This window comes from Telmatherina bonti, assembly GCF_933228915.1.
Source record: "Telmatherina bonti genome assembly, chromosome: 23".
NCBI lineage: Eukaryota > Metazoa > Chordata > Actinopteri > Atheriniformes > Telmatherinidae > Telmatherina > Telmatherina bonti.
Genome location: NC_136632.1, coordinates 32857250 through 32883879, shown reverse-complemented (window position 1 = coordinate 32883879; position 26630 = coordinate 32857250). Strand labels below are relative to the sequence as shown.

Sequence of the window (26630 nt, the reverse complement as noted above, 5' to 3'; positions counted from 1 at the left end):
CGCCTACGTCAGTGTCTTTACGCCTACGTCAGAGTATCTTTACGCCTACGTCTGTGTTTACGCCTACGTCAGTATCTTTACGCCTACGTCAGAGTGTGTTTACGCCTACGTCAGTGTCTTTACGCCTACGTCAGAGTGTGTTTACGCCTACGTCCGTATCTTTACGCCTACGTCCGTATCTTTACGCCTACGTCAGAGTGTGTTTACGCCTAAGTCAGTGTCTTTACGCCTACGTCAGTGTGTGTTTATGCCTAAGTCAGTATCTTTACGCCTCCGTCAGAGTGTGTTTACGCCTACGTCAGTGTCTTTACGCCTACGTCAGTGTCTTTACGCCTACGTCAGAGTATCTTTACGCCTACGTCAGAGTGTGTTTACGCCTACGTCAGTATCTTTACGCCTACGTCAGAGTGTGTTTACGCCTACGTCAGTGTCTTTATGCCTACGTCAGTGTCTTTATGCCTACGTCAGTGTCTTTACGCCTACGTCAGAGTATCTTTACGCCTACGTCAGAGTGTGTTTACGCCTAAGTCAGTATCTTTACGCCTCCGTCAGAGTGTGTTTACGCCTACGTCAGTGTCTTTACGCCTACGTCAGAGTATCTTTACGCCTGCGTCAGAGTGTGTTTACGCCTACGTCAGTATCTTTACGCCTACGTCAGAGTGTTTTTACGCCTAAGTCAGTATCTTTACGCCTACGTCAGTGTCTTTACGCCTACGTCAGTGTGTGTTTACGCCTACGTCAGTGTGTTTACGCCTACGTCAGTGTGTGTTTACGCCTAAGTCAGTATCTTTACGCCTACGTCAGTGTGTTTACGCCTACGTCAGTGTCTTTACGCCTACGTCAGTATCTTTACGCCTACGTCAGAGTGTGTTTACGCCTACGTCAGTGTCTTTACACCTACGTCAGTGTGTTTACGCCTAAGTCAGTATCTTTACGCCTACGTCAGTGTCTTTATGCGTACGTCTGTGTTTACGCCTACGTCAGTGTCTTTACGCCTACGTCAGAGTGTGTTTACGCCTACGTCCGTATCTTTACGCCTACGTCAGAGTGTGTTTACGCCTAAGTCAGTATCTTTACGCCTACGTCAGTGTGTGTTTACGCCTAAGTCAGTATCTTTACGCCTACGTCAGAGTGTGTTTACGCCTACGTCAGTGTCTTTACGCCTACGTCAGAGTGTGTTTACGCCTAAGTCAGTATCTTTACGCCTACGTCAGAGTGTGTTTACGCCTAAGTCAGTGTCTTTATGCCTACGTCAGTGTCTTTACGCCTACGTCAGAGTATCTTTACGCCTACGTCAGAGTGTGTTAACGCCTAAGTCAGTATCTTTACGCCTCCGTCAGAGTGTGTTTACGCCTACGTCAGTGTCTTTACGCCTACGTCAGAGTGTGTTTACGCCTACGTCAGTATCTTTACGCCTACGTCAGAGTGTGTTTACGCCTAAGTCAGTATCTTTACGCCTACGTCAGTGTGTGTTAACGCCTAAGTCAGTATCTTTACGCCTCCGTCAGAGTGTGTTTACGCCTACGTCAGTGTCTTTACGCCTCCGTCAGAGTGTGTTTACGCCTACGTCAGTATCTTTACGCCTACGTCAGAGTGTGTTTACGCCTAAGTCAGTATCTTTACGCCTACGTCAGTGTGTTTACGCCTAAGTCAGTGTCTTTACGCCTACGTCAGTGTGTGTTTACGCCTACGTCAGTATCTTTACGCCTACGTCAGTGTGTTTACGCCTACGTCAGTGTCTTTACGCCTACGTCAGTGTTTACGCCTACGTCAGTGTCTTTACGCCTACGTCAGTGTTTACGCCTACGTCAGTGTCTTTTTGCCTACGTCCGTATCTGTACGCCTACGTCAGAGTGTCTTTACGCCTACGTCAGTATCTTTACGCCTACGTCCGTATCTTTACGCCTACGTCAGAGTGTGTTTACGCCTACGTCAGTGTCTTTACACCTACGTCAGAGTGTGTTTACGCCTAAGTCAGTGTCTTTACGCCTACGTCAGTGTGTGTTTACGCCTACGTCAGTATCTTTACGCCTACGTCAGTGTGTTTACGCCTACGTCAGTGTCTTCATGCCTACGTCAGTGTTTACGCCTACGTCAGTGTCTTTATGCCTACGTCAGTGTTTACGCCTACGTCAGTGTGTCTTTACGCCTACGTCAGTATCTTTACGCCTACGTCAGAGTATCTTTACGCCTACGTCAGAGTGTGTTTACGCCTACGTCAGAGTATCTTTACGCCTACGTCAGTGTCTTTACGCCTACGTCAGTGTTTACGCCTACGTCAGTGTCTTTACGCCTACGTCAGTGTCTTTACGCCTACGTCAGAGTGTCTTTACGCCTACGTCAGTGTGTTTACGCCTACGTCAGTGTGTTTACGCCTACGTCAGAGTGTTTACGCCTACATCAGTGTCTTTACGCCTACGTCAGAGTGTGTTTACGCCTACGTCAGAGTATCTTTACGCCTACGTCAGTGTGTTTACGCCTACATCAGTGTCTTTACGCCTACGTCAGTGTGTCTTTACGCCTACGTCAGTATCTTTACGCCTACGTCAGTATCTTTACGCCTACGTCAGAGTGTGTTTACGCCTACGTCAGAGTATCTTTACGCCTACGTCAGTGTCTTTACGCCTACGTCAGTGTCTTTACGCCTACGTCAGTGTTTACGCCTACGTCAGTGTCTTTACGCCTACGTCAGTATGTTTACGCCTACGTCCGTATCTTTACGCCTACGTCAGTGTGTTTACTCCTACGTCAGTGTGTTTACGCCTACGTCAGAGTGTTTACGCCTACATCAGTGTCTTTACGCCTACGTCAGAGTGTGTTTACGCCTACGTCAGAGTATCTTTACGCCTACGTCAGTGTGTTTACGCCTACATCAGTGTCTTTACGCCTACGTCAGAGTGTGTTTACGCCTACGTCAGTGTCTTTACGCCTACGTCAGTGTCTTTACGCCTACGTCAGTGTGTTTACGCCTACGTCCGTATCTTTACGCCTACGTCCGTATCTTTACGCCTACGTCCGTATCTTTACGCCTACGTCAGAGTGTGTTTACGCCTAAGTCAGTGTCTTTACGCCTACGTCAGTGTGTGTTTACGCCTAAGTCAGTATCTTTACGCCTCCGTCAGAGTGTGTTTACGCCTACGTCAGAGTATCTTTACGCCTACGTCAGAGTGTGTTTACGCCTAAGTCAGTGTCTTTACGCCTACGTCAGTGTCTTTACGCCTACGTCAGAGTATCTTTACGCCTACGTCAGTGTGTTTACGCCTACGTCAGTGTGTTTACGCCTACGTCAGAGTATCTTTACGCCTACGTCAGAGTGTGTTTACGCCTACGTCAGTATCTTTACGCCTACGTCAGAGTGTGTTTACGCCTAAGTCAGTATCTTTACGCCTACGTCAGAGTGTGTTTACGCCTACGTCAGAGTGTGTTTACGCCTAAGTCAGTATCTTTACGCCTACGTCAGTGTCTTTATGCCTACGTCCGTATCTTTACGCCTACGTCAGAGTGTCTTTACGCCTACGTCAGTATCTTTACGCCTACGTCAGTATCTTTACGCCTACGTCCGTATCTTTACGCCTACGTCAGTGTGTTTACGCCTACGTCAGAGTGTGTTTACGCCTACGTCAGTGTATCTTTACGCCTACGTCAGTGTCTTTACGCCTACGTCAGTGTTTACGCCTACGTCAGTGTCTTTACGCCTACGTCAGTGTCTTTACGCCTACGTCAGAGTATCTTTACGCCTACGTCAGTTTGTTTACGCCTACGTCAGTGTGTTTACGCCTACGTCAGAGTGTGTTTACGCCTACGTCAGTGTCTTTACGCCTACGTCAGAGTGTGTTTACGCCTACGTCCGTATCTTTACGCCTACGTCCGTATCTTTACGCCTACGTCCGTATCTTTACGCCTACGTCAGAGTGTGTTTACGCCTAAGTCAGTGTCTTTACGCCTACGTCAGTATGTGTTTACGCCTAAGTCAGTATCTTTACGCCTCCGTCAGAGTGTGTTTACGCCTACGTCAGTGTCTTTACGCCTACGTCAGAGTATCTTTACGCCTACGTCAGAGTGTGTTTACGCCTAAGTCAGTGTCTTTACGCCTACGTCAGAGTATCTTTACGCCTACGTCCGAGTGTGTTTACGCCTACGTCAATATCTTTACGCCTACGTCAGAGTGTGTTTACGCCTAAGTCGGTGTCTTTACGCCTACGTCAGAGTGTTTTTACGCCTACGTCCGTATCTTTACGCCTACGTCAGAGTGTGTTTACGCCTACGTCAGTGTGTGTTTACGCCTACGTCAGAGTGTGTTTACGCCTACGTCAGTGTCTTTACGCCTACGTCAGTGTGTTTACGCCTAAGTCAGTATCTTTACGCCTACGTCAGTGTGTTTACACCTAAGTCAGTGTCTTTACGCCTACGTCAGAGTGTGTTTACGCCTACGTCAGTGTGTGTTTACGCCTACGTCAGAGTGTGTTTACGCCTACGTCAGTGTCTTTACGCCTACGTCAGTGTCTTTACGCCTACGTCAGTGTGTTTACGCCTAAGTCAGTATCTTTACGCCTAAGTCAGTATCTTTACGCCTACGTCAGTGTGTTTACACCTAAGTCAGTGTCTTTACGCCTACGTCAGTGTCTTTACGCCTACGTCAGGGTGTGTTTACGCCTACGTCCGTATCTTTACGCCTACGTCAGAGTGTGTTTACGCCTACGTCAGTGCCCTTACGCCTACGTCAGTGTGTGTTTACGCCTAAGTCAGTACCTTTACGCCTCCGTCAGTGTGTTTACGCCTACGTCAGTGTCTTTACGCCTACGTCAGTGTGTTTACGCCTACGTCAGTATCTTTACGCCTACGTCAGAGTGTGTTTACGCCTACGTCCGTATCTTTACGCCTACGTCCGTATCTTTACGCCTACGTCAGTGTGTGTTTACGCCTAAGTCAGTACTTTTACGCCTCCGTCAGAGTGTGTTTACGCCTACGTCAGTGTCTTTACGCCTACGTCAGAGTATCTTTACGCCTACGTCAGTATCTTTACGCCTACGTCAGTGTTTACGCCTACGTCAGTATCTTTACGCCTACGTCAGAGTGTGTTTACGCCTACGTCAGAGTGTGTTTACGCCTAAGTCAGTATCTTTACGCCTACGTCAGTGTGTTTACGCCTACGTCAGTGTGTTTACGCCTACGTCAGAGTGTCTTTACGCCTACGTCAGTGTGTTTACGCATACGTCAGAGTGTGTTTACGCCTACGTCAGAGTGTGTTTACGCCTACGTCAGAGTGTGTTTACGCATACGTCAGAGTGTCTTTACGCCTACGTCAGTGTGTTTACGCCTACGTCAGAGTGTCTTTACGCCTACGTCAGAGTGTGTTTACGCCTACGTCAGTGTGTTTACGCCTACGTCAGAGTGTCTTTACGCCTACGTCAGTGTGTGTTTACATACATTAGTCGAGTTCAGGTTCGTCACAAAAGTTCCAGGAGCACCCAGTGTTTAACGTGCCTCACTGCATTCTAGTTTACCTGCACAGATGCTGATGAAAACTGTTGATTCCAGATGTTCTGCCGCTGGTTGGAAAATGCTCTGAAGGGTTTACCGAAGGAGATGTCAGGAGGAGCCGTCACCGTTACCCACAAACAGCTGACTGAGTTTCACAAACAGGTGACCAGGTGAGATGGACAGCAGCAGACACAGCCATGCACGCTGCTCACGGACAGGCCTGATCCAATCAGAGGCTCCCAATCAGATGGATTCATAACTTACTGACCAGTTTACCTTTTAACCAGTTTATGTCAATTTTATTTATGTAGCACGTTTAAACAGCGACAGCATCCAAAGTGCTTTACATAACAAAGTAAAAAATAACAGTAAAAACACAAAAGGAGAAAAAGACAAACGCACATAAAAAGTCCACGCTGTGATGCCAACAGATGTTTTCAGCCTAGATTTAAAATCTAACAGACTGTCGGCAGACTGCACAGTTAAAGCAGCGCGTTCCACAGTTTCCAAAGGCTCCGTCTCCTCTTGTTCTCAAACCTTAGCGTGGAACCTTCAATACCATCCGACTGGCTGAGCGGAGGGCCGATGTAGAGCCGATGTAGAGGGCCGATGTACGTCAGTAAGCTCAGACCTGGGGCCCATTCAGACGCTGAAAAACACATCAGAATCTTAAAACCAATCCGGTGCTTGACTGGCAGCCAGTGGAGTGAAGAGACCAGCAGAGTTACGTCAGAAGCCAGGCTGCTGCATTCTACACAAGCTGCAGGCGCTGAAGTCCCGACTGTTCGATTCCCACATAAAGGGAGTTGCAGTAGTCTAAGCGAGAGGAGGCCAAGGCATGTTTGAATCTTTCAAGATTTCTTTTGCTTAGATAGGGCTTGACCTTTCATATTAGTCTGAGCTGGAAAAAGCTTGACTTGACCAGCATGCTGACCTGCTTGTCCGTCTGAAAGTCATTGTCTAACTCACACCAAGACTCCTGGCATGGCATCTGTTGTCAGGTGCAAGTGGCCCGAGCTCATCACCAGGGACTTTAACAATGTCATGGCGCCAAACTAGACGCATCTGTTTCCTTTTACTGACTAGTACTAGTCAGTTCACATACTTACCAATGTACCTGTTGTCTGGATTTTCAACTGACCCATTAGCCTGACTAACCATTAACTAGTTTTCTTGTTGTCCATTTTAACTGGTGACCAGTTTATCTTGCGACAAGTTAACCTATTTGCCAGTTTACCTGTTAAGCTGTTGTCAACAAAACTTTATGACCAAATAATTTGTTGCCTAGGTAACCTGAGTTCACCTGTTGACCTATAACCAGATGACCAGGTTACCCATTGACCAGGTTACGTGGTTAAAAATAGACAGCTGATCAATGAAAAGTTGGAGAACCCAGCAAAGCTCTGACGTCCTTGTTGAGACTCGCCTGTCTGAAGGTGGAACGCAGACCAACTGGAATCCAGAAGGATCCAGTTCAGACTTGTCTGGAAGCAGGCGACAGAGCAAAGTCACCTGAGCTGCAGCAACAATTTCATTTCAGACTCTTCTTTTGATTGAGGGCGTTTGTTTGGGCCTTGGAGGCCACGGTCCTGCAGGGTCTACAGGTTTCCGTTCAACTAAAATGAATCCAAAAGCTTTTTGTCAAGTTTGTCTGGAAGAACCCGTCAATCAGCCAGGAGACGTAAAACCTGTGTGTCCGTGGCCCTCAAGGGTCCAAGTATGAAAACCGACAGGTGATGTAAAGGTAGAGCGCCGACTTCAGGAACACACAGATGTCGCATAAATGGATTTAAGGAAACGTTACCATGACAACAACCTTCCCAAACGTCAACCTGAAACATTGTTCTTCTTCTGTGGTTTCAGTGCTGAGGAGTGTAAACAGGTGTGCTGGGCCATCAGAGAGTTCACCAGACTGTTCCGGTAGCTGCGACCTTCACTAAGCACCAGGTAACACCTGAGGCAGGTAAACTTTGCCCCATGTAAAGCTAAAAAAAAAGTTCATTTTATTTTTATTTTTCAGGTAAAATCTTTCGTTGACCAATGTTCAGAGGTGACGGCAGAAGCTGCAACTGCAGGTGAGGATCCAAAGGGATGAGGATGAGGACAAATAGCTCCGAATGACTGATTAGACAGACCAAGTCCCCCCCTCCAGACCTGATTTCACCTGCAGCAGGTGGTGGTGGGTGGGCGGGGTCAAGACCGGGAGCAGTCCAGCTGATGATGACGACGACGCAGATCAGTCCCAGGACATGCCTGGTCAACAGTTTTTAAGAGATTTATTTTTTGGGACTTTGGTCGTGATGTTTTTTTGTCCGTGCCAATAAAAAAGCCAAAAAATTTCCCATGATGCTCGTGGCGGAGCAGCGGAGTGAGGAGGCGTAATGCTGGAGGATTTCGCGTCACCTTTGAACTTTTTTAACTTTGGTTGAATTTTAGTTGTTTTTGCATAAAATGAGGCAGAGTGAACTCTGGGTAAGGAGGCGGAGACTCACCATGACATCACTGGTGATGTAGCTTTGTTGTCAACAATAAACAACTGAAACAACAAAGTTCTGATTTTTTTTTTTACACTTTGTTTTCCTGAGACTCATATGTGCACAGGTGAGGTCCAGACTGGTTTTTCCTTTCATGTTGATGCCGTTAGAGGTTGATGTGCCTGGCTGTCATCAGCATATAGGTGGAAAGAGACGCCATGTTGTCGCAGGACAGAACCTAACGGTAGCAGATATAACGAAAACAGAACGGGCCCTAAAACTGATCCTTGTGGAACCCCATAGGACACCAGAGCACTTACAGACTAGAAGCCAGTGATGCTCACACGGTTATACCCGCCAAGTAAGACCTGAACCAGTGTTGTGCCGTCCCCTGGAACCCTACCGTTGTAGGTTTACTGGACCTCTGCGTTTCAGACAACTGACTGTGATATATGGAGAGCTGGGTTGGGTCTCTCTGGCACTGTACTAAACTGGTTCAAAATATAGAGAACAGGATGTACTTTGTGTCAGTAGGCAACTTTACATCTGAGCAGACAAGAATTTCATGTGGCATTCCCCAAAGTTCCATCCTGGACTCGGACCTGAAAACCACCAAGCGGGCCAGAAATCTGGGCGTAGCCATGGACTCGGACCTGAAAACCACCAAGCGGGCCAGAAATCTGGGCGTAGCCATGGACTCGGACCTGAAAACCACCAAGCGGGCCAGAAATCTGGGCGTAGCCATGGACTCGGACCTGAAAACCACCAAGCGGGCCAGAAATCTGGGCGTAGCCATGGACTCTGACCTGAAAACCACCAAGCGGGCCAGAAATCTGGGCGTAGCCATAGACTCTGACCTGAAAACCACCAAGCGGGCCAGAAATCTGGGCGTAGCCATGGACTCGGACCTGAAAACCACCAAGCGGGCCAGAAATCTGGGCGTAGCCATGGACTCGGACCTGAAAACCACCAAGCGGGCCAGAAATCTGGGCGTAGCCATAGACTCGGACCTGAAAACCACCAAGCGGGCCAGAAATCTGGGCGTAGCCATAGACTCTGACCTGAAAACCACCAAGCGGGCCAGAAATCTGGGCGTAGCCATGGACTCGGACCTGAAAACCACCAAGCGGGCCAGAAATCTGGGCGTAGCCATAGACTCTGACCTGAAAACCACCAAGCGGGCCAGAAATCTGGGCGTAGCCATGGACTCGGACCTGAAAACCACCAAGCGGGCCAGAAATCTGGGCGTAGCCATGGACTCGGACCTGAAAACCACCAAGCGGGCCAGAAATCTGGGCGTAGCCATGGACTCGGACCTGAAAACCACCAAGCGGGCCAGAAATCTGGGCGTAGCCATAGACTCGGACCTGAAAACCACCAAGCGGGCCAGAAATCTGGGCGTAGCCATAGACTCGGACCTGAAAACCACCAAGCGGGCCAGAAATCTGGGCGTAGCCATAGACTCGGACCTGAAAACCACCAAGCGGGCCAGAAATCTGGGCGTAGCCATAGACTCGGACCTGAAAACCACCAAGCGGGCCAGAAATCTGGGCGTAGCCATAGACTCGGACCTGAAAACCACCAAGCGGGCCAGAAATCTGGGCGTAGCCATAGACTCGGACCTGAAAACCACCAAGCGGGCCAGAAATCTGGGCGTAGCCATAGACTCGGACCTGAAAACCACCAAGCGGGCCAGAAATCTGGGCGTAGCCATAGACTCGGACCTGAAAACCACCAAGCGGGCCAGAAATCTGGGCGTAGCCATGGACTCGGACCTGAAAACCACCAAGCGGGCCAGAAATCTGGGCGTAGCCATGGACTCGGACCTAAAAACCACTAAGAGACCAGAAATCTGGGCGTAGCCATGGACTCAGACCTGAAAACCACTAAGAGACCAGAAATCTGGGCGTAGCCATGGACTCGGACCTGAAAACCACCAAGCGGGCCAGAAATCTGGGCGTAGCCATGGACTCAGACCTGAAAACCACTAAGAGACCAGAAATCTGGGCGTAGCCATGGACTCAGACCTGAAAACCACTAAGAGACCAGAAATCTGGGCGTAGCCATGGACTCGGACCTAAACTTTCAAACCAAATTAAGGAACAAGAAAGTCGGTTCTTCAGAAGGTAAAAGATCTGATGTTGCAGTAGGACCTTGAAAAACTGGTCCAGGTTTTCATCTGTAACGGGGTTTTTACGGGTCTTCCTAAAGAATCAGACTCCTGCAGCTCATTCAGAACTCTGTTGGACCACATCAGTCCAGTTCTGAGGTCTTTCCACTGGTTGCCAGTCCATCAGTGGATCGGCTTTAAAGTTCTGCTTCAGGTCTACAAAGCTCTGGATGTTTCAGGACCAGAATACACCTCCAGTCCCAGTAGGAACCTATCAGACTCCTGGGGTCATGTGGATCCAGTCTCCTATCAGTTTCAAAGTCAGGAGACCTGGAGAAGCTGCATTCAGCTTCTGTGTTCCACATGTCTGGAAGAGCATCCCGGTTAGAGACCTTCCCGATCTCAGCAGGACTCGAGTTTTTTTTTTTAGAAGTTTTCATTTCCTTTCTTTCCTGTTTCCTTTGCTAGCAGCTAGCTGTTAGCCAATATGGCGTCGTAGCATTCTTCAGATGGTCGATAGCGACGTTTTCAAGTCCTACAAACTCTGTACTCCAGCAGGTTTTCTTATTATTCCTGCTTCAACGCACCTGAGTTAAATGAAATGGCCGCAACAGCCTATCTGCAGAAGGACTCATTAATTTGAGGCAGTTGTGTTGGAGCAGGGATACATGGAAAACCTGGTAGGGCCGAGTGGGTACCCCGGGTCTGGCTTCTGGTTTGGTTCTGACCAACAGGAAAAACCATGGTTGGTAAACAAACAGCTGTTTTGAGAAAATGCTCCAGCAGCGTTTAATGAATGACGTCACTCAGAGAAACAGTGATGTCATTGATGATGTTTTGGGGGGGGTTCAGGACCAACAGGTGAGTCCAGAACGTTTCCTCTCATTGCGTCTGAACTCTGCTGCTGCTTCTACAGATTTCTTATCAATCAGGGGTTCTGGATCCAGGTTCAAGCTGCAGCAGTCCTGGTCTGGGTCTCAGTCCTGGTTAAGGTACTTGGGGGGCCCATGGCCCCTGTGTGTGCTGGTTCTGGAGGAGCCTCTGCAGCTCCTTGAACTGCTCCACCGTCTGGTCCTTGACATCCGGGTTGGAGATCTGCAGCCGGATGCTGTCGGTGGACCAGCTGAGTTCTCCAGAGAACATCTCCGTCAGGATCCTGGCCACCACCGGAACCAGCTAGAACCAAGACCAGAAGCCCGTCAAGAAGAGAAGCGGCGGCAAACGGAGAGACGGTGCGACGGCAGACCTGGACCATGATGAGCTTCTTCTCTTTGGGTTTCCTGTCGGGCCAGTCCTCCCCGAAGCAGAAGTAGACCTCGAAGGGGGGCGGGTTCTGGACCTCCCCTTTCTGGAACAGAATCAGACCTGCAGACAGAAGGACCGGATCAGGAACCACGCGCGGCGGACACTGGACACAGACGGACCAACCGACCTTGCAGGAAGTCGTTGAGGCTGAACACTTTGATCTTCCTCTCTCTCTCCATCGGGTTGGCCGGTCCGTGTTCTGGGCTTCCCGGTCCGGACCAGAACACCTTACACTGGCACAGCCGCACGGCGTAGATGTCCTGCTCCACAATCTCCAGGATCAGGCCTCGGTCCATCACGTCCAGCAGGGCCTCCGTGTAGAACCTCTGCTTCTGGTGCGGGATCTCAGCTGCGCCCGGAAACCGGACCTGCTGCAGACTGACGGGTCCGAACAGGTGCACCTGCTCCGGGGTCGGTTCCAGGTGTCCGTAGTACAGCCGGCAGCCCTGAGGGTTACTGACCGTCAGCGAGCCCACGGTTCGGCCCCGGTACTGGAACTTCAGGTCCAGATCCGTTACTATGGCAACATGGAGGGAAAGCCGGGTCCACATGTCAGAAACAAAACCACCCGCAATCAGAACCAACCAATCAGCGATCAGGGTTGGTTCCAGTCCTGAGGAACAGCCAGAGGTCAAGAGGTCAGACTCACACGGGACGCTGTTCAGCAGGTCGTATTTACAGGCCTGCTGGTTCTGATGGTTCTGGTCCGCCCCCAGGCTGCCGGTCTCCATCGGGTCCACGACGGGGACCGCAGAGGCAGCTGTGGAGGACAGCGAGTCCAGGTCCTGGAGTTGGTCTGGAAGGAAGTTCCCCTGATCCCCCATCCGAGGGTCAGAGGTCAAGGGCAGCAGCGGCATGGCAATGACGTGGGGGGGTTCGAACGTCCGGGCGAAGGAGGGGAAGGGTGGCGGGTCGCCGGACCGCGGGTCTGAGGAAACACCGCATCATCAGTCACTCCCGTGTTGCCATGGAAACAGGGATGGAGACAGGTACTTACTGATGCTGAGGTCCATCAGGTTCGGCATCTGGAAGGTAAACATCGACAGCTGATCAGTAAACAACATGTTTATTCTATCAGCTGATCAGTAAACAACATGTTTATTCTATCAGCTGATCAGTAAACAACATGTTTATTCTATCAGCTGATCAGTAAACAACATGTTTATTCTATCAGCTGATCAGTAAACATGTTTATTCTATCAGCTGATCAGTAAACAACATGTTTATTCTATCAGCTGATCAGTAAACAACATGTTTATTCTATCAGCTGATCAGTAAACAACATGTTTATTCTATCAGCTGATCAGTAAACATGTTTATTCTATCAGCTGATCAGTAAACAACATGTTTATTCTATCAGCTGATCAGTAAACAACATGTTTATTCTATCAGCTGATCAGTAAACAACATGTTTATTCTATCAGCTGATTAGTAAACATGTTTATTCTATCAGCTGATCAGTAAACAACATGTTTATTCTATCAGCTGATCAGTAAACAACATGTTTATTCTATCAGCTGATTAGTAAACATGTTTATTCTATCAGCTGATCAGTAAACATGTTTATTCTATCAGCTGATCAGTAAACAACATGTTTATTCTATCAGCTGATCAGTAAACAACATGTTTATTCTATCAGCTGATCAGTAAACATGTTTATTCTATCAGCTGATCAGTAAACAACATGTTTATTCTATCAGCTGATTAGTAAACATGTTTATTCTATCAGCTGATCAGTAAACATGTTTATTCTATCAGCTGATTAGTAAACAACATGTTTATTCTATCAGCTGATCAGTAAACAACATGTTTATTCTATCAGCTGATCAGTAAACATGTTTATTCTATCAGCTGATCAGTAAACATGTTTATTCTATCAGCTGATTAGTAAACAACATGTTTATTCTATCAGCTGATCAGTGAACAACATGTTTATTCTATCAGCTGATCAGTAAACAACATGTTTATTCTATCAGCTGATCAGTAAACAACAAGTAAACATGTTTATTCTATCAGCTGATCAGTAAACATGTTTATTCTATCAGCTGATCAGTAAACATGTTTATTCTATCAGCTGATCAGTAAACAACATGTTTATTCTATCAGCTGATCAGTAAACAACATGTTTATTCTATCAGCTGATTAGTAAACATGTTTATTCTATCAGCTGATTAGTAAACATGTTTATTCTATCAGCTGATTAGTAAACATGTTTATTCTATCAGCTGATTAGTAAACATGTTTATTCTATCAGCTGATCAGTAAACATGTTTATTCTATCAGCTGATTAGTAAACATGTTTATTCTATCAGCTGATCAGTAAACAACATGTTTATTCTATCAGCTGATCAGTAAACAACATGTTTATTCTATCAGCTGATTAGTAAACATGTTTATTCTATCAGCTGATCAGTAAACATGTTTATTCTATCAGCTGATCAGTAAACAACATGTTTATTCTATCAGCTGATCAGTAAACAACATGTTTATTCTCTCAGCAACATGTTTATTCTATCAGCTGATCAGTAAACAACATGTTTATTCTATCAGCTGATCAGTAAACAACATGTTTATTCTATCAGCTGATCAGTAAACATGTTTATTCTATCAGCTGATCAGTAAACAACATGTTTATTCTATCAGCTGATCAGTAAACATGTTTATTCTATCAGCTGATCAGTAAACAACATGTTTATTCTATCAGCTGATCAGTAAACAACATGTTTATTCTATCAGCTGATCAGTAAACATGTTTATTCTATCAGCTGATCAGTAAACAACATGTTTATTCTATCAGCTGATCAGTAAACATGTTTATTCTATCAGCTGATCAGTAAACAACATGTTTATTCTATCAGCTGATCAGTAAACAACATGTTTATTCTCTCAGCAACATGTTTATTCTATCAGCTGATCAGTAAACAACATGTTTATTCTATCAGCTGATCAGTAAACAACATGTTTATTCTATCAGCTGATCAGTAAACATGTTTATTCTATCAGCTGATCAGTAAACATGTTTATTCTATCAGCTGATCAGTAAACATGTTTATTCTATCAGCTGATCAGTAAACAACATGTTTATTCTATCAGCTGATCAGTAAACATGTTTATTCTATCAGCTGATCAGTAAACAACATGTTTATTCTATCAGCTGATCAGTAAACAACATGTTTATTCTATCAGCTGATCAGTAAACAACATGTTTATTCTATCAGCTGATCAGTAAACAACATGTTTATTCTATCAGCTGATCAGTAAACAACATGTTTATTCTATCAGCTGATCAGTAAACAACATGTTTATTCTATCAGCTGATCAGTAAACATGTTTATGTTACTCTTCCTCACCTCGTCATCATCATCGTCAGCAGCATCTGAAACAAACAAAGAGTCCACAATCAGGATAATCAGGTTCCACTTTGACCTGGACCTGGACCAGACCAGATAAGACCTGGACCTGGACCAGACCAGACCAGACCAGATCAGACCTGGACCTGGACCAGACCAGACCAGATCAGACCTGGACCTAGACCAGACCAGACCAGACCTGGACCTGGACCAGACCAGACCTGGACCTGGACCTAGACCAGACCAGATCAGACCTGGACCAGACCAGATCAGACCTGGACCCAGACCTGCACCTGGACCTGGACCCAGACCTGATCCTGGACCCAGACCAGACCGAAACCTGGACCCAGACCAGACCTGCACCTGGACCTGGACCCAGACCTGCACCTGGACCTGGACCCAGACCAGACCTGGACCCAGACCTGCTCCTGGACCTGGACTTAGACCAGACCAGACCTGGACCTAGACCAGACCGGCACCTGGACCCAGACCTGATCCTGGACCCAGACCAGACTGAAACCTGGACCCAGATCAGACCAGACCTGCACCTGGACCTGGACCTGGACCAGACCAGACCTGGACCTAGACCAGACCTGCACCTGGACCTAGACCTGCACCTGGACCTAGACCTGCACCTGGACCCAGATCAGACCTGGACCTGGACCCAGACCTGCACATGAACCTGGACCTAGACCAGACCAGACCTGGACCTAGACCAGACCTGCACCTGGACCTAGACCTGCACCTGGACCTAGACCAAAACCTGGACCCAGACCAAAACCTGGACCCAGACCTGCACCTGGACCCAGACCAGACCGAAACCTGCACCTGGACCCAGACCAGACCAGATCAGACCTTGACCTTGACCTGGACCTGGACCTGGACCTTGACCTAGACCAGACCAGACCTGGACCAGACCAGACCTGGACCTAGACCAGACCTGGACCTGGACCTAGACCAGACCAGACCAGACCGGACCTGGACCTGGACCTGGACCAGACCAGACCTGGACCAGACCAGACCTGGACCTAGACCAGACCTGGACCTGGACCTAGACCAGACCAGACCAGACCAGACCGGACCTGGACCTGGACCTGGACCAGACCAGACCTGGACCAGACCAGACCTGGACCTAGACCAGACCTGGACCTGGACCTGGACCTAGACCAGACCAGACCAGACCAGACCTGGACCTAGACCAGACCAGACCTGGACCAAGACCAGACCTGGACCTGGACCCAGACCAGACCTGGACCTAGACCCAGACCAGACCTGGACCTGGACCCAGACCAGACCTGGACCCAGACCAGACCAGACCTAGACCTGGACCCAGACCAGACCTAGACCTGGACCCAGACCAGACCTGGACCTGGACCCAGACCTGGACCTAGACCAGACCAGACCTGGACCCAGACCTGATCCTGGACCCAGACCAGACCCGGACCTGGACCTGGACCCAGACCAGACCAGACCTGCTCCTGGACCCAGACCAGACCGAAACCTGGAACCAGACCAGACCTGGACCTAGAACAGACCAGACCAGACCTGGACCCAGACCTGATCCTGGACCCAGACCAGACCTGGACCTAGACCAGACCAGACCTGGAACTAGACCAGACCTGCACCTGGACCCAGACCTGATCCTGGACCCAGACCAGACCTGGACTCAGACCAGACCTGGACTCAGACCAGACCGGACCTGGACCCAGACCGGACCTGGACCTGGACCCAGACCAGACCTGGACCCAGACCTGCACCTGGACCTGGACCAGACCAGCACCTGGACCCAGACCTGATCCTGGACCCAGACCAGACCTGCACCTGGACCCAGACCAGACCAGATCAGACCAGACCTGGACCTGGACCCAGACCTGGACCCAGACCTGGACCTGCACATGAACCTGGACCTAGACCTGCACCTGGACCCAGACCAGACCTGCACCTGGACCTGGACCCAGACCAGACCTGCACCTGGACCCAGACCAGACCTGCACCTGGACCCAGACCAGACCAGATCAGACCAGACCTGCACCTGGACCCAAACCTGATCCTGGACCCAGACCAGACCTGCACCTGGACCCAGACCAGACCAGATCAGACCAGACCTGCACCTGGACCCAGACCAGATCAGACCAGACCTGGACCTGGACCCAGACCTGGACCTGCACATGAACCTGGACCTAGACCAGACCAGACCAGACCTGCACCTGGACCAAGACCTGCACCTGGACCTGGACCCAGACTAGACCTGCACCTGGACCTGGACCCAGACCAGACCAGACCTGGACCTGGACCCAGACCAGACCAGACCTGGACCCAGACCAGACCTGGACCCAGACCAGACCTGGACCCAGACCAGACCTGCACCTGGACCCAGACCAGACCTGGACCTGGACCCAGACCTGGACCTGGACCCAGACCTGGACCCAGACCAGACCTGGACCTAGACCAGACCGGCACCTGGACCTAGACCAGACCGGCACCTGGACCCAGACTTGGACCTGGACCCAGACCAGACCTGGACCAGACCAGACTTGGACCTAGACCAGACCTGGACCCAGACGAGACCTGGACTCAGACCAGACCTGGACCTGGACCTGGACCCAGACCAGACCAGACCGAAACCTGGACCCAGACCTGATCCTGGACCCAGACCAGACCAGACTTGGACCCAGACCAGACCTGGACCCAGACCAGACCTGGACCCAGACCAGACCTGGACCTGGACCTGCACCTGGACCCAGACCAGACCAGACCTGGACCTGGACCCAGACCTGGACCCAGACCAGACCTGGACCTGGACCCAGACCTGGACCCAGACCAGACCTGGACCTGCACCTGCACCTGGACCCAGACCAGACCTGGACCTGGACCCAGACCAGACCTGCACCTGGACCCAGACCAGACCTGCACCTGGACCCGGACCTGGACCTAGACCAGACCTGGACCTGGACCTGCACCTGGACCCAGACCTGGACCCAGACCAGACCTGGACCTGGACCAGACCAGACTTGGACCCAGACGAGACCTGGACTCAGACCAGACCGGCACCTGGACCCAGACCTGGACCTGGACCCAGACCAGACCGGCACCTGGACCCAGACCTGGACCTGGACCCAGACCAGACCGAAACCTGGACCCAGACCAGACCTGGACCCAGACCAGACCTGGACTCAGACCAGACCTGGACCTGGACTCAGACCAGACCTGGACCTGGACCCAGACCTGGACCTGGACCCAGACCAGACCTGCACCTGGACCCAGACCTGCACCTAGACCTGCACCTGGACCCAGACCTGCACCTGGACCCAGACCTGCACCTGGACCTGGACCAGACCTGATCCTGGATCCAGACCAGACCTGGACTCAGAACTGCACCTGGTCCCAGACCAGACCTGGACCCAGACCTGATCCTGGACCCAGACCAGACCGAAACCTGGACCCAGACCAGACCTGGACCCAGACCCAGACCAGGACCTGGACCCAGACCTGCACCTGGACCTGGACCCAGACCAGACCTGGACCCAGACCCAGACCAGGACCTGGACCCAGACCTGCACCTGGATCTGGACCAGACCTGATCCTGGATCCAGACCAGACCTGGACTCAGACCTGCACCTGGTCCCAGACCAGACCTGGACCCAGACCAGACCTGGACTCAGACCTGCACCTGGTCCCAGACCAGACCTGGACCCAGACCAGACCTGGACCCAGACCCAGACCAGACCTGGACCCAGACCAGACCAGACCTGGACCCAGACCTGCACCTGGACCCAGACCAGACCTGGACCTGGACCCAGACTTGGACCTGGACCTGGACCCAGACCTGGACCTGGACCTGGACCCAGACCAGACCGGCACCTGGACCCAGACCAGACCTGGACCTGGACCCAGACCTGATCCTGGACCCAGACCAGACCTGGACCTAGACCAGACCAGGACCTGGACCTGGACCTGGACCCAGACCAGACCTGCACCTGGACCCAGACCTGCACCTGGACCTGGACCAGACCTGATCCTGGATCCAGACCAGACCTGGACTCAGACCTGCACCTGGTCCCAGACCAGACCTGGACCCAGACCAGACCTGGACCCAGACCAGGACCTGGACCCAGACCAGGACCTGGACCCAGACCTGCACCTGGTCCCAGACCAGACCTGCACCTGGACCTGGACCCAGACCAGACCTGGACCTGGACCCAGACCAGACCAGACCTGGACCCAGACCTGATCCTGGACCCAGACCAGACCGAAACCTGGACCCAGACCAGACCAGACCTGATCCTGGACCCAGACCAGACCAGACCTGGACCCAGACCTGATCCTGGACCCAGACCAGACCAGACCTGGACCTAGATCAGACCAGACCTGCACCTGGACCTGGACCCAGACCAGACCTGGACCTGGACCCAGACCAGACCAGACCTAGACCAGACCAGACCTGGACCTGTACCCAGACCAGACCTGGACCCAGACCTGATCCTGGACCCAGACCAGACCGAAACCTGGACCCAGACCAGACCTGGACCTGTACCCAGACCAGACCTGGACCTGGACCCAGACCTGATCCTGGACCCAGACCACACCAGACCTGGACCCAGACCTGATCCTGGACCCAGACCAGACCTGGACCTAGATCAGACCAGACCTGCACCGGACCTGGACCCAGACCAGACCTGGACCCGGACCTGGACCCAGACCAGACCTGGACCCGGACCTGGACCCAGACCAGACCTGGACCCGGACCTGGACCCAGACCTGGACCCAGACCAGACCTGGACCCGGACCTGGACCCAGACCAGACCTGGACCTGGACCCAGACCAGACCTGGCCCTAGACCAGACCAGACCAGACCTGGACCCAGACTAGACCTGGACCTAGACCAGACCAGACCAGACCTGGACCCAGACTAGACCCAGACCTGGACCCGGACCAGACCTGGACCTAGACCAGACCAGACCAGACCTGGACCCGGACCAGACCTGGACCTAGACCAGACCAGACCAGACCTGGACCCAGACTAGACCCAGACCTGGACCCGGACCAGACCTGGACCTAGACCAGACCAGACCTGGACCCAGACCTGGACCCAGACCAGACCTGGACCCAGACCTGGACCCAGACCAGACCTGGACCTGGACCCAGACCAGACCTGGACCTAGACCAGACCAGACCAGACCTGGACCCAGACTAGACCCAGACCTGGACCCGGACCAGACCTGGACCTAGACCAGACCAGACCAGACCTGGACCCAGACTAGACCCAGACCTGGACCCGGACCAGACCTGGACCTAGACCAGACCAGACCAGACCTGGACCCAGACTAGACCCGGACCAGACCTGGACCCAGACCTGGACCCAGACCAGACCTGGACCTGGACCCAGACCAGACCTGGACCTAGACCAGACCAGACCAGACCTGGACCCAGACCAGACCAGACCAGACCTGGACCCAGACCTGGACCCAGACCAGACCTGGACCCAGACCTGGACCCAGACCAGACCTGGACCCAGACCTGGACCCAGACCAGACCTGGACCTGGACCCAGACCAGACCTGGACCTAGACCAGACCAGACCAGACCTGGACCCAGACCTGGACCCAGACCAGACCTGGACCCAGACCTGGACCCAGACCAGACCTGGACCCAGACCAGACCTGGACCTAGACCAGACCAGACCAGACCTGGACCTAGACCAGACCAGACCAGACCTGGACCCAGACCAGACCTGGACCCAGACCTGGACCCAGACCAGACCTGGACCTGGACCCAGACCAGACCTGGACCTAGACCAGACCAGACCAGACCTGGACCCAGACTAGACCCAGACCTGGACCCGGACCAGACCTGGACCTAGACCAGACCAGACCGAAACCTGGACCCAGACCAGACCTGGACCTAGACCAGACCAGACCGAAACCTGGACCCAGACCAGACCGAAACCTGGACCCAGACCAGACCAGACCTGATCCTGGACCCAGACCAGACCTGGACCTGGACCCAGACCAGACCTGGACCTAGACCCAGACCAGGACCTGGACCCAGACCCAGACCAGGACCTGGACCCAGACCAGACCTGCTCCTGGACTTGGACCCAGACCTGGACCCGGACCAGACCTGCACCTGGACCAGACCAGACCAGACCTGGACCCAGACTAGACCCAGACCTGGACCTAGACCAGACCAGACCAGACCTGGACCCGGACCAGACCTGGACCTAGACCAGACCAGACCAGACCTGGACCCAGACTAGACCCAGACCTGGACCCGGACCAGACCTGGACCTAGACCAGACCAGACCTGGACCCAGACCTGGACCCAGACCAGACCTGGACCCAGACCTGGACCCAGACCAGACCTGGACCTGGACCCAGACCAGACCTGGACCTAGACCAGACCAGACCAGACCTGGACCCAGACTAGACCCAGACCTGGACCCGGACCAGACCTGGACCTAGACCAGACCAGACCAGACCTGGACCCAGACTAGACCCAGACCTGGACCCGGACCAGACCTGGACCTAGACCAGACCAGACCAGACCTGGACCCGGACCAGACCTGGACCTAGACCAGACCAGACCAGACCTGGACCCAGACTAGACCCAGACCTGGACCCGGACCAGACCTGGACCTAGACCAGACCAGACCTGGACCCAGACTAGACCTGGACCTAGACCAGACCAGACCAGACCTGGACCCAGACTAGACCCAGACCTGGACCCGGACCAGACCTGGACCTAGACCAGACCAGACCAGACCTGGACCCGGACCAGACCTGGACCTAGACCAGACCAGACCAGACCTGGACCCAGACTAGACCCAGACCTGGACCCGGACCAGACCTGGACCTAGACCAGACCAGACCTGGACCCAGACCTGGACCCAGACCAGACCTGGACCCAGACCTGGACCCAGACCAGACCTGGACCTGGACCCAGACCAGACCTGGACCTAGACCAGACCAGACCAGACCTGGACCCAGACTAGACCCAGACCTGGACCCGGACCAGACCTGGACCTAGACCAGACCAGACCAGACCTGGACCCAGACTAGACCCAGACCTGGACCCGGACCAGACCTGGACCTAGACCAGACCAGACCAGACCTGGACCCGGACCAGACCTGGACCTAGACCAGACCAGACCAGACCTGGACCCAGACTAGACCCAGACCTGGACCCAGACCTGGACCCAGACCAGACCTGGACCCAGACCTGGACCCAGACCAGACCTGGACCTGGACCCAGACCAGACCTGGACCTAGACCAGACCAGACCAGACCTGGACCTAGACCAGACCAGACCTGGACCCAGACCTGGACCCAGACCAGACCTGGACCCAGACCTGGACCCAGACCAGACCTGGACCTGGACCCAGACCAGACCTGGACCTAGACCAGACCAGACCAGACCTGGACCCAGACCTGGACCCAGACCAGACCTGGACCCAGACCTGGACCCAGACCAGACCTGGACCCAGACCTGGACCCAGACCAGACCTGGACCCAGACCTGGACCCAGACCAGACCTGGACCTGGACCCAGACCAGACCTGGACCTAGACCAGACCAGACCAGACCTGGACCCAGACCAGACCTGGACCCAGACCTGGACCCAGACCAGACCTGGACCTGGACCCAGACCAGACCTGGACCTAGACCAGACCAGACCAGACCTGGACCTAGACCAGACCAGACCAGACCTGGACCCAGACCAGACCTGGACCCAGACCTGGACCCAGACCAGACCTGGACCTGGACCCAGACCAGACCTGGACCTAGACCAGACCAGACCAGACCTGGACCCAGACTAGACCCAGACCTGGACCCGGACCAGACCTGGACCTAGACCAGACCAGACCGAAACCTGGACCCAGACCAGACCTGGACCTAGACCAGACCAGACCGAAACCTGGACCCAGACCAGACCGAAACCTGGACCCAGACCAGACCAGACCTGATCCTGGACCCAGACCAGACCTGGACCTAGACCCAGACCAGGACCTGGACCCAGACCCAGACCAGGACCTGGACCCAGACCAGACCTGCTCCTGGACTTGGACCCAGACCTGGACCCGGACCAGACCTGCACCTGGACCAGACCAGACCAGACCTGGACCCAGACTAGACCCAGACCTGGACCCGGACCAGACCTGGACCTAGACCAGACCAGACCAGACCTGGACCCGGACCAGACCTGGACCTAGACCAGACCAGACCAGACCTGGACCCAGACTAGACCCAGACCTGGACCCGGACCAGACCTGGACCTAGACCAGACCAGACCTGGACCCAGACCTGGACCCAGACCAGACCTGGACCCAGACCTGGACCCAGACCAGACCTGGACCTGGACCCAGACCAGACCTGGACCTAGACCAGACCAGACCAGACCAGACCTGGACCCAGACTAGACCCAGACCTGGACCCGGACCAGACCTGGACCTAGACCAGACCAGACCAGACCTGGACCCAGACTAGACCCAGACCTGGACCCGGACCAGACCTGGACCTAGACCAGACCAGACCAGACCTGGACCCGGACCAGACCTGGACCTAGACCAGACCAGACCAGACCTGGACCCAGACTAGACCCAGACCTGGACCCGGACCAGACCTGGACCTAGACCAGACCAGACCTGGACCCAGACTAGACCTGGACCTGGACCCGGACCAGACCTGGACCTAGACCAGACCAGACCAGACCTGGACCCGGACCAGACCTGGACCTAGACCAGACCAGACCAGACCTGGACCCAGACTAGACCCAGACCTGGACCCGGACCAGACCTGGACCTAGACCAGACCAGACCAGACCTGGACCCGGACCAGACCTGGACCTAGACCAGACCAGACCAGACCTGGACCCAGACTAGACCCAGACCTGGACCCGGACCAGACCTGGACCTAGACCAGACCAGACCTGGACCCAGACCTGGACCCAGACCAGACCTGGACCCAGACCTGGACCCAGACCAGACCTGGACCTGGACCCAGACCAGACCTGGACCTAGACCAGACCAGACCAGACCTGGACCCAGACTAGACCCAGACCTGGACCCGGACCAGACCTGGACCTAGACCAGACCAGACCAGACCTGGACCCAGACTAGACCCAGACCTGGACCCGGACCAGACCTGGACCTAGACCAGACCAGACCAGACCTGGACCCGGACCAGACCTGGACCTAGACCAGACCAGACCAGACCTGGACCCAGACTAGACCCAGACCTGGACCCAGACCTGGACCCAGACCAGACCTGGACCCAGACCTGGACCCAGACCAGACCTGGACCTGGACCCAGACCAGACCTGGACCTAGACCAGACCAGACCAGACCTGGACCTAGACCAGACCAGACCTGGACCCAGACCTGGACCCAGACCAGACCTGGACCCAGACCTGGACCCAGACCAGACCTGGACCTGGACCCAGACCAGACCTGGACCTAGACCAGACCAGACCAGACCTGGACCCAGACTAGACCCAGACCTGGACCCGGACCAGACCTGGACCTAGACCAGACCAGACCAGACCTGGACCCAGACTAGACCCAGACCTGGACCCGGACCAGACCTGGACCTAGACCAGACCAGACCAGACCTGGACCCAGACTAGACCCGGACCTGGACCCAGACCAGGACCTGGACCCAGACCAGACCAGACCAGACCTGGACCCAGACCTGGACCCAGACCAGACCTGGACCCAGACCTGGACCCAGACCAGACCTGGACCTGGACCCAGACCAGACCTGGACCTAGACCAGACCAGACCAGACCTGGACCCAGACTAGACCCAGACCTGGACCCGGACCAGACCTGGACCTAGACCAGACCAGACCGAAACCTGGACCCAGACCAGACCTGGACCTAGACCAGACCAGACCGAAACCTGGACCCAGACCAGACCGAAACCTGGACCCAGACCAGACCAGACCTGATCCTGGACCCAGACCAGACCTGGACCCAGACCAGACCTGGACCTGGACCCAGACCAGACCTGGACCTAGACCCAGACCAGGACCTGGACCCAGACCCAGACCAGGACCTGGACCCAGACCAGACCTGCTCCTGGACTTGGACCCAGACCTGGACCCGGACCAGACCTGCACCTGGACCCAGACCTGATCCTGGAACCAGACCAGACCGAAACCTGGACCTAGACCAGACCAGACCTGGACCTAGACCCAGACCAGACCTGCACCTGGACCTGGACCCAGACCAGACCAAAACCTGGACCCAGACCAGACCTGGACCTAGACCAGACCGGCACCTGGACCCAGACCTGATCCTGGAACCAGACCAGACCGAAACCTGGACCTAGACCAGACCAGACCTGGACCTAGACCAGACCAGACCAGACCGGCACCTGGACCCAGACCTGATCCTGGAACCAGACCAGACCGAAACCTGGACCCAGACCAGAACTGCACCCAGCCCAGACTGAAACCTGGATCCAGACCAGACCGAAACCTGGACCCAGACCAGAACTGCACCCAGCCCAGACTGAAACCTGGACCCAGACCAGACCGAAACCTGGACCCAGAACTGGACCCAGACCAGACCAGACCTGCACCTGGACCCAGACCTGCACCTGGATACAGACCAGGTCTGGGTGAGGACTTGGACCGAACTTGGGGCAGTACTAGACTCGGACCTGGACGAGTTCTGACCTGTGTTCCCGGTCTGCTCGAGGACCTCGTAGATCTTGTAGGGTTGGACCGGCGTCTCCTTGGTTCCGTCGTACTTCAACTGGAACTCGCGGCTCTTGTTCAGGGCGCAGCGGAGGTTGGCTTTCCACTTGGCCGGGTCCGGTTCGTCCACGCCGTCCTGGTACTTCCCCGTCTCCACGGCCCACGCCTGCAAGTCACAGAGCAGGGAGAACTAGACTTCAGAACCGCCTGTAAGTTCTGCTGATGCTCATCGTGGGTCTGGTTCTGCTCTGCTGGGCTAAACATGTGAGCCGGTCCTGGTACCGACCGGTGTTGCGTTTAAAGCTGTCCTCCACTTCCTGTCAGTTTGAAAAGCAGAAGTAGAAACAGGAAGTGACATCTTCACCAGCGTTTCAGAAAGAGAAATGAAACCTTGGTGGTTCCGGACTGAAAGGAGGAAGTGGACTCAGAACTTCATCTACCTCCGACCCGGTTGGGCTTATCCCCAGGCCCAACTCACAGAGCCAGAACCAGAACCAGACCTTAAAGATGGTGTTCTCCTCCTCCGGAACCGGCGTGTGTCGGGTCGCGTGTTTCCAGGGGATCTGGAACAGGCGCTGGTCCGGACCGAGCCACTGCAGACCCGGATACCTGCCGCTGTTCACCTGGGTCAGCAACCAGGGCTTCAGGCGGATCCTCCGGGGCTGGAGATTCATGGTTCCGAGGTCCGGACCTGTGGTGGAAACGAGAGCTGGACCGGTTCTAACAGAATCAGGTCTGAAGAGGCTGCCGTCAAACCAGCACCTGGACCAGAACCGGGGTTCTGTTGCAGGAGAACCAGGTCCAGAGAACGGTTCTGAACCATCATGTATTACTAATCTGTGTGGTTCTGGTTCTGTTACCTGGTTCCTGGTCCAGCTGCAAAGTTCGTTCTTTTTGGTGGGTTTTGGAGGTCGGTCTCGGTCTGATGGACCACCTCGTTCACCCGAATCTCCCACCGCGCACGAGCTGATCCTGATCGGAACCCGGTTCTGGAGCTCAGCAGCTCCGTGTTCAGTTCAGAGTTGCTCTCGTCCCGTCAGCAAACAAACAAACAAACAAACAAACGGCGGGAAGAAAAGCAGCGACAGAAAACTACGGAGCGTCTTCGTTCTGATGACGTCACCTAGCCAGTAAAAACTACTTCCTGTTAGGAAAATAAAAGTCCGATTCTCAGTTGGTAAAAATTTCCAGTTAAATTTCAGTTAAACTGGGGAA

The 26630-nt window shown here is 53.6% G+C and overlaps 2 protein-coding genes across 3 annotated transcripts in view; one reads left to right on the top strand and one right to left on the bottom strand.

Moving 5' to 3' along the window:
* The window catches only part of tnpo3 (transportin 3), a 129251-nt gene extending 121221 nt beyond the window's left edge, over positions 1 to 8030 (top strand). The window contains exons 21-23 of the mRNA XM_079262948.1: positions 5539 to 5651; positions 7345 to 7428; positions 7502 to 8030. Of these exons, the coding sequence (XP_079119074.1) occupies positions 5539 to 5651; positions 7345 to 7405 (174 nt within the window). The 3' untranslated portion in view covers positions 7406 to 7428; positions 7502 to 8030. The remainder of the gene's footprint in view (positions 1 to 5538; positions 5652 to 7344; positions 7429 to 7501) is intronic.
* A 1850-nt stretch (positions 8031 to 9880) lies between these two features.
* Positions 9881 to 26475, bottom strand: irf5 (interferon regulatory factor 5). Of its 2 annotated transcripts, XM_079262799.1 has the most exons (9): positions 26276 to 26475; positions 25916 to 26196; positions 25395 to 25581; positions 14721 to 14746; positions 12368 to 12395; positions 12020 to 12298; positions 11498 to 11887; positions 11312 to 11430; positions 9881 to 11241 (listed from the first exon to the last, which is right to left on the bottom strand). In XM_079262799.1, the coding sequence occupies exons 2-9, from the start codon at positions 26087 to 26089 to the stop codon at positions 11053 to 11055; spliced, it is 1392 nt and encodes a 463-aa protein (XP_079118925.1). In that variant the 5' UTR covers positions 26090 to 26196; positions 26276 to 26475; the 3' UTR covers positions 9881 to 11052. The 2 variants fall into 2 exon arrangements, with proteins under 2 accessions (XP_079118925.1, XP_079118924.1); XM_079262798.1 differs by having other exon boundaries at positions 25916 to 26475.
* Between the last annotated feature and the right edge of the window lie 155 nt (positions 26476 to 26630).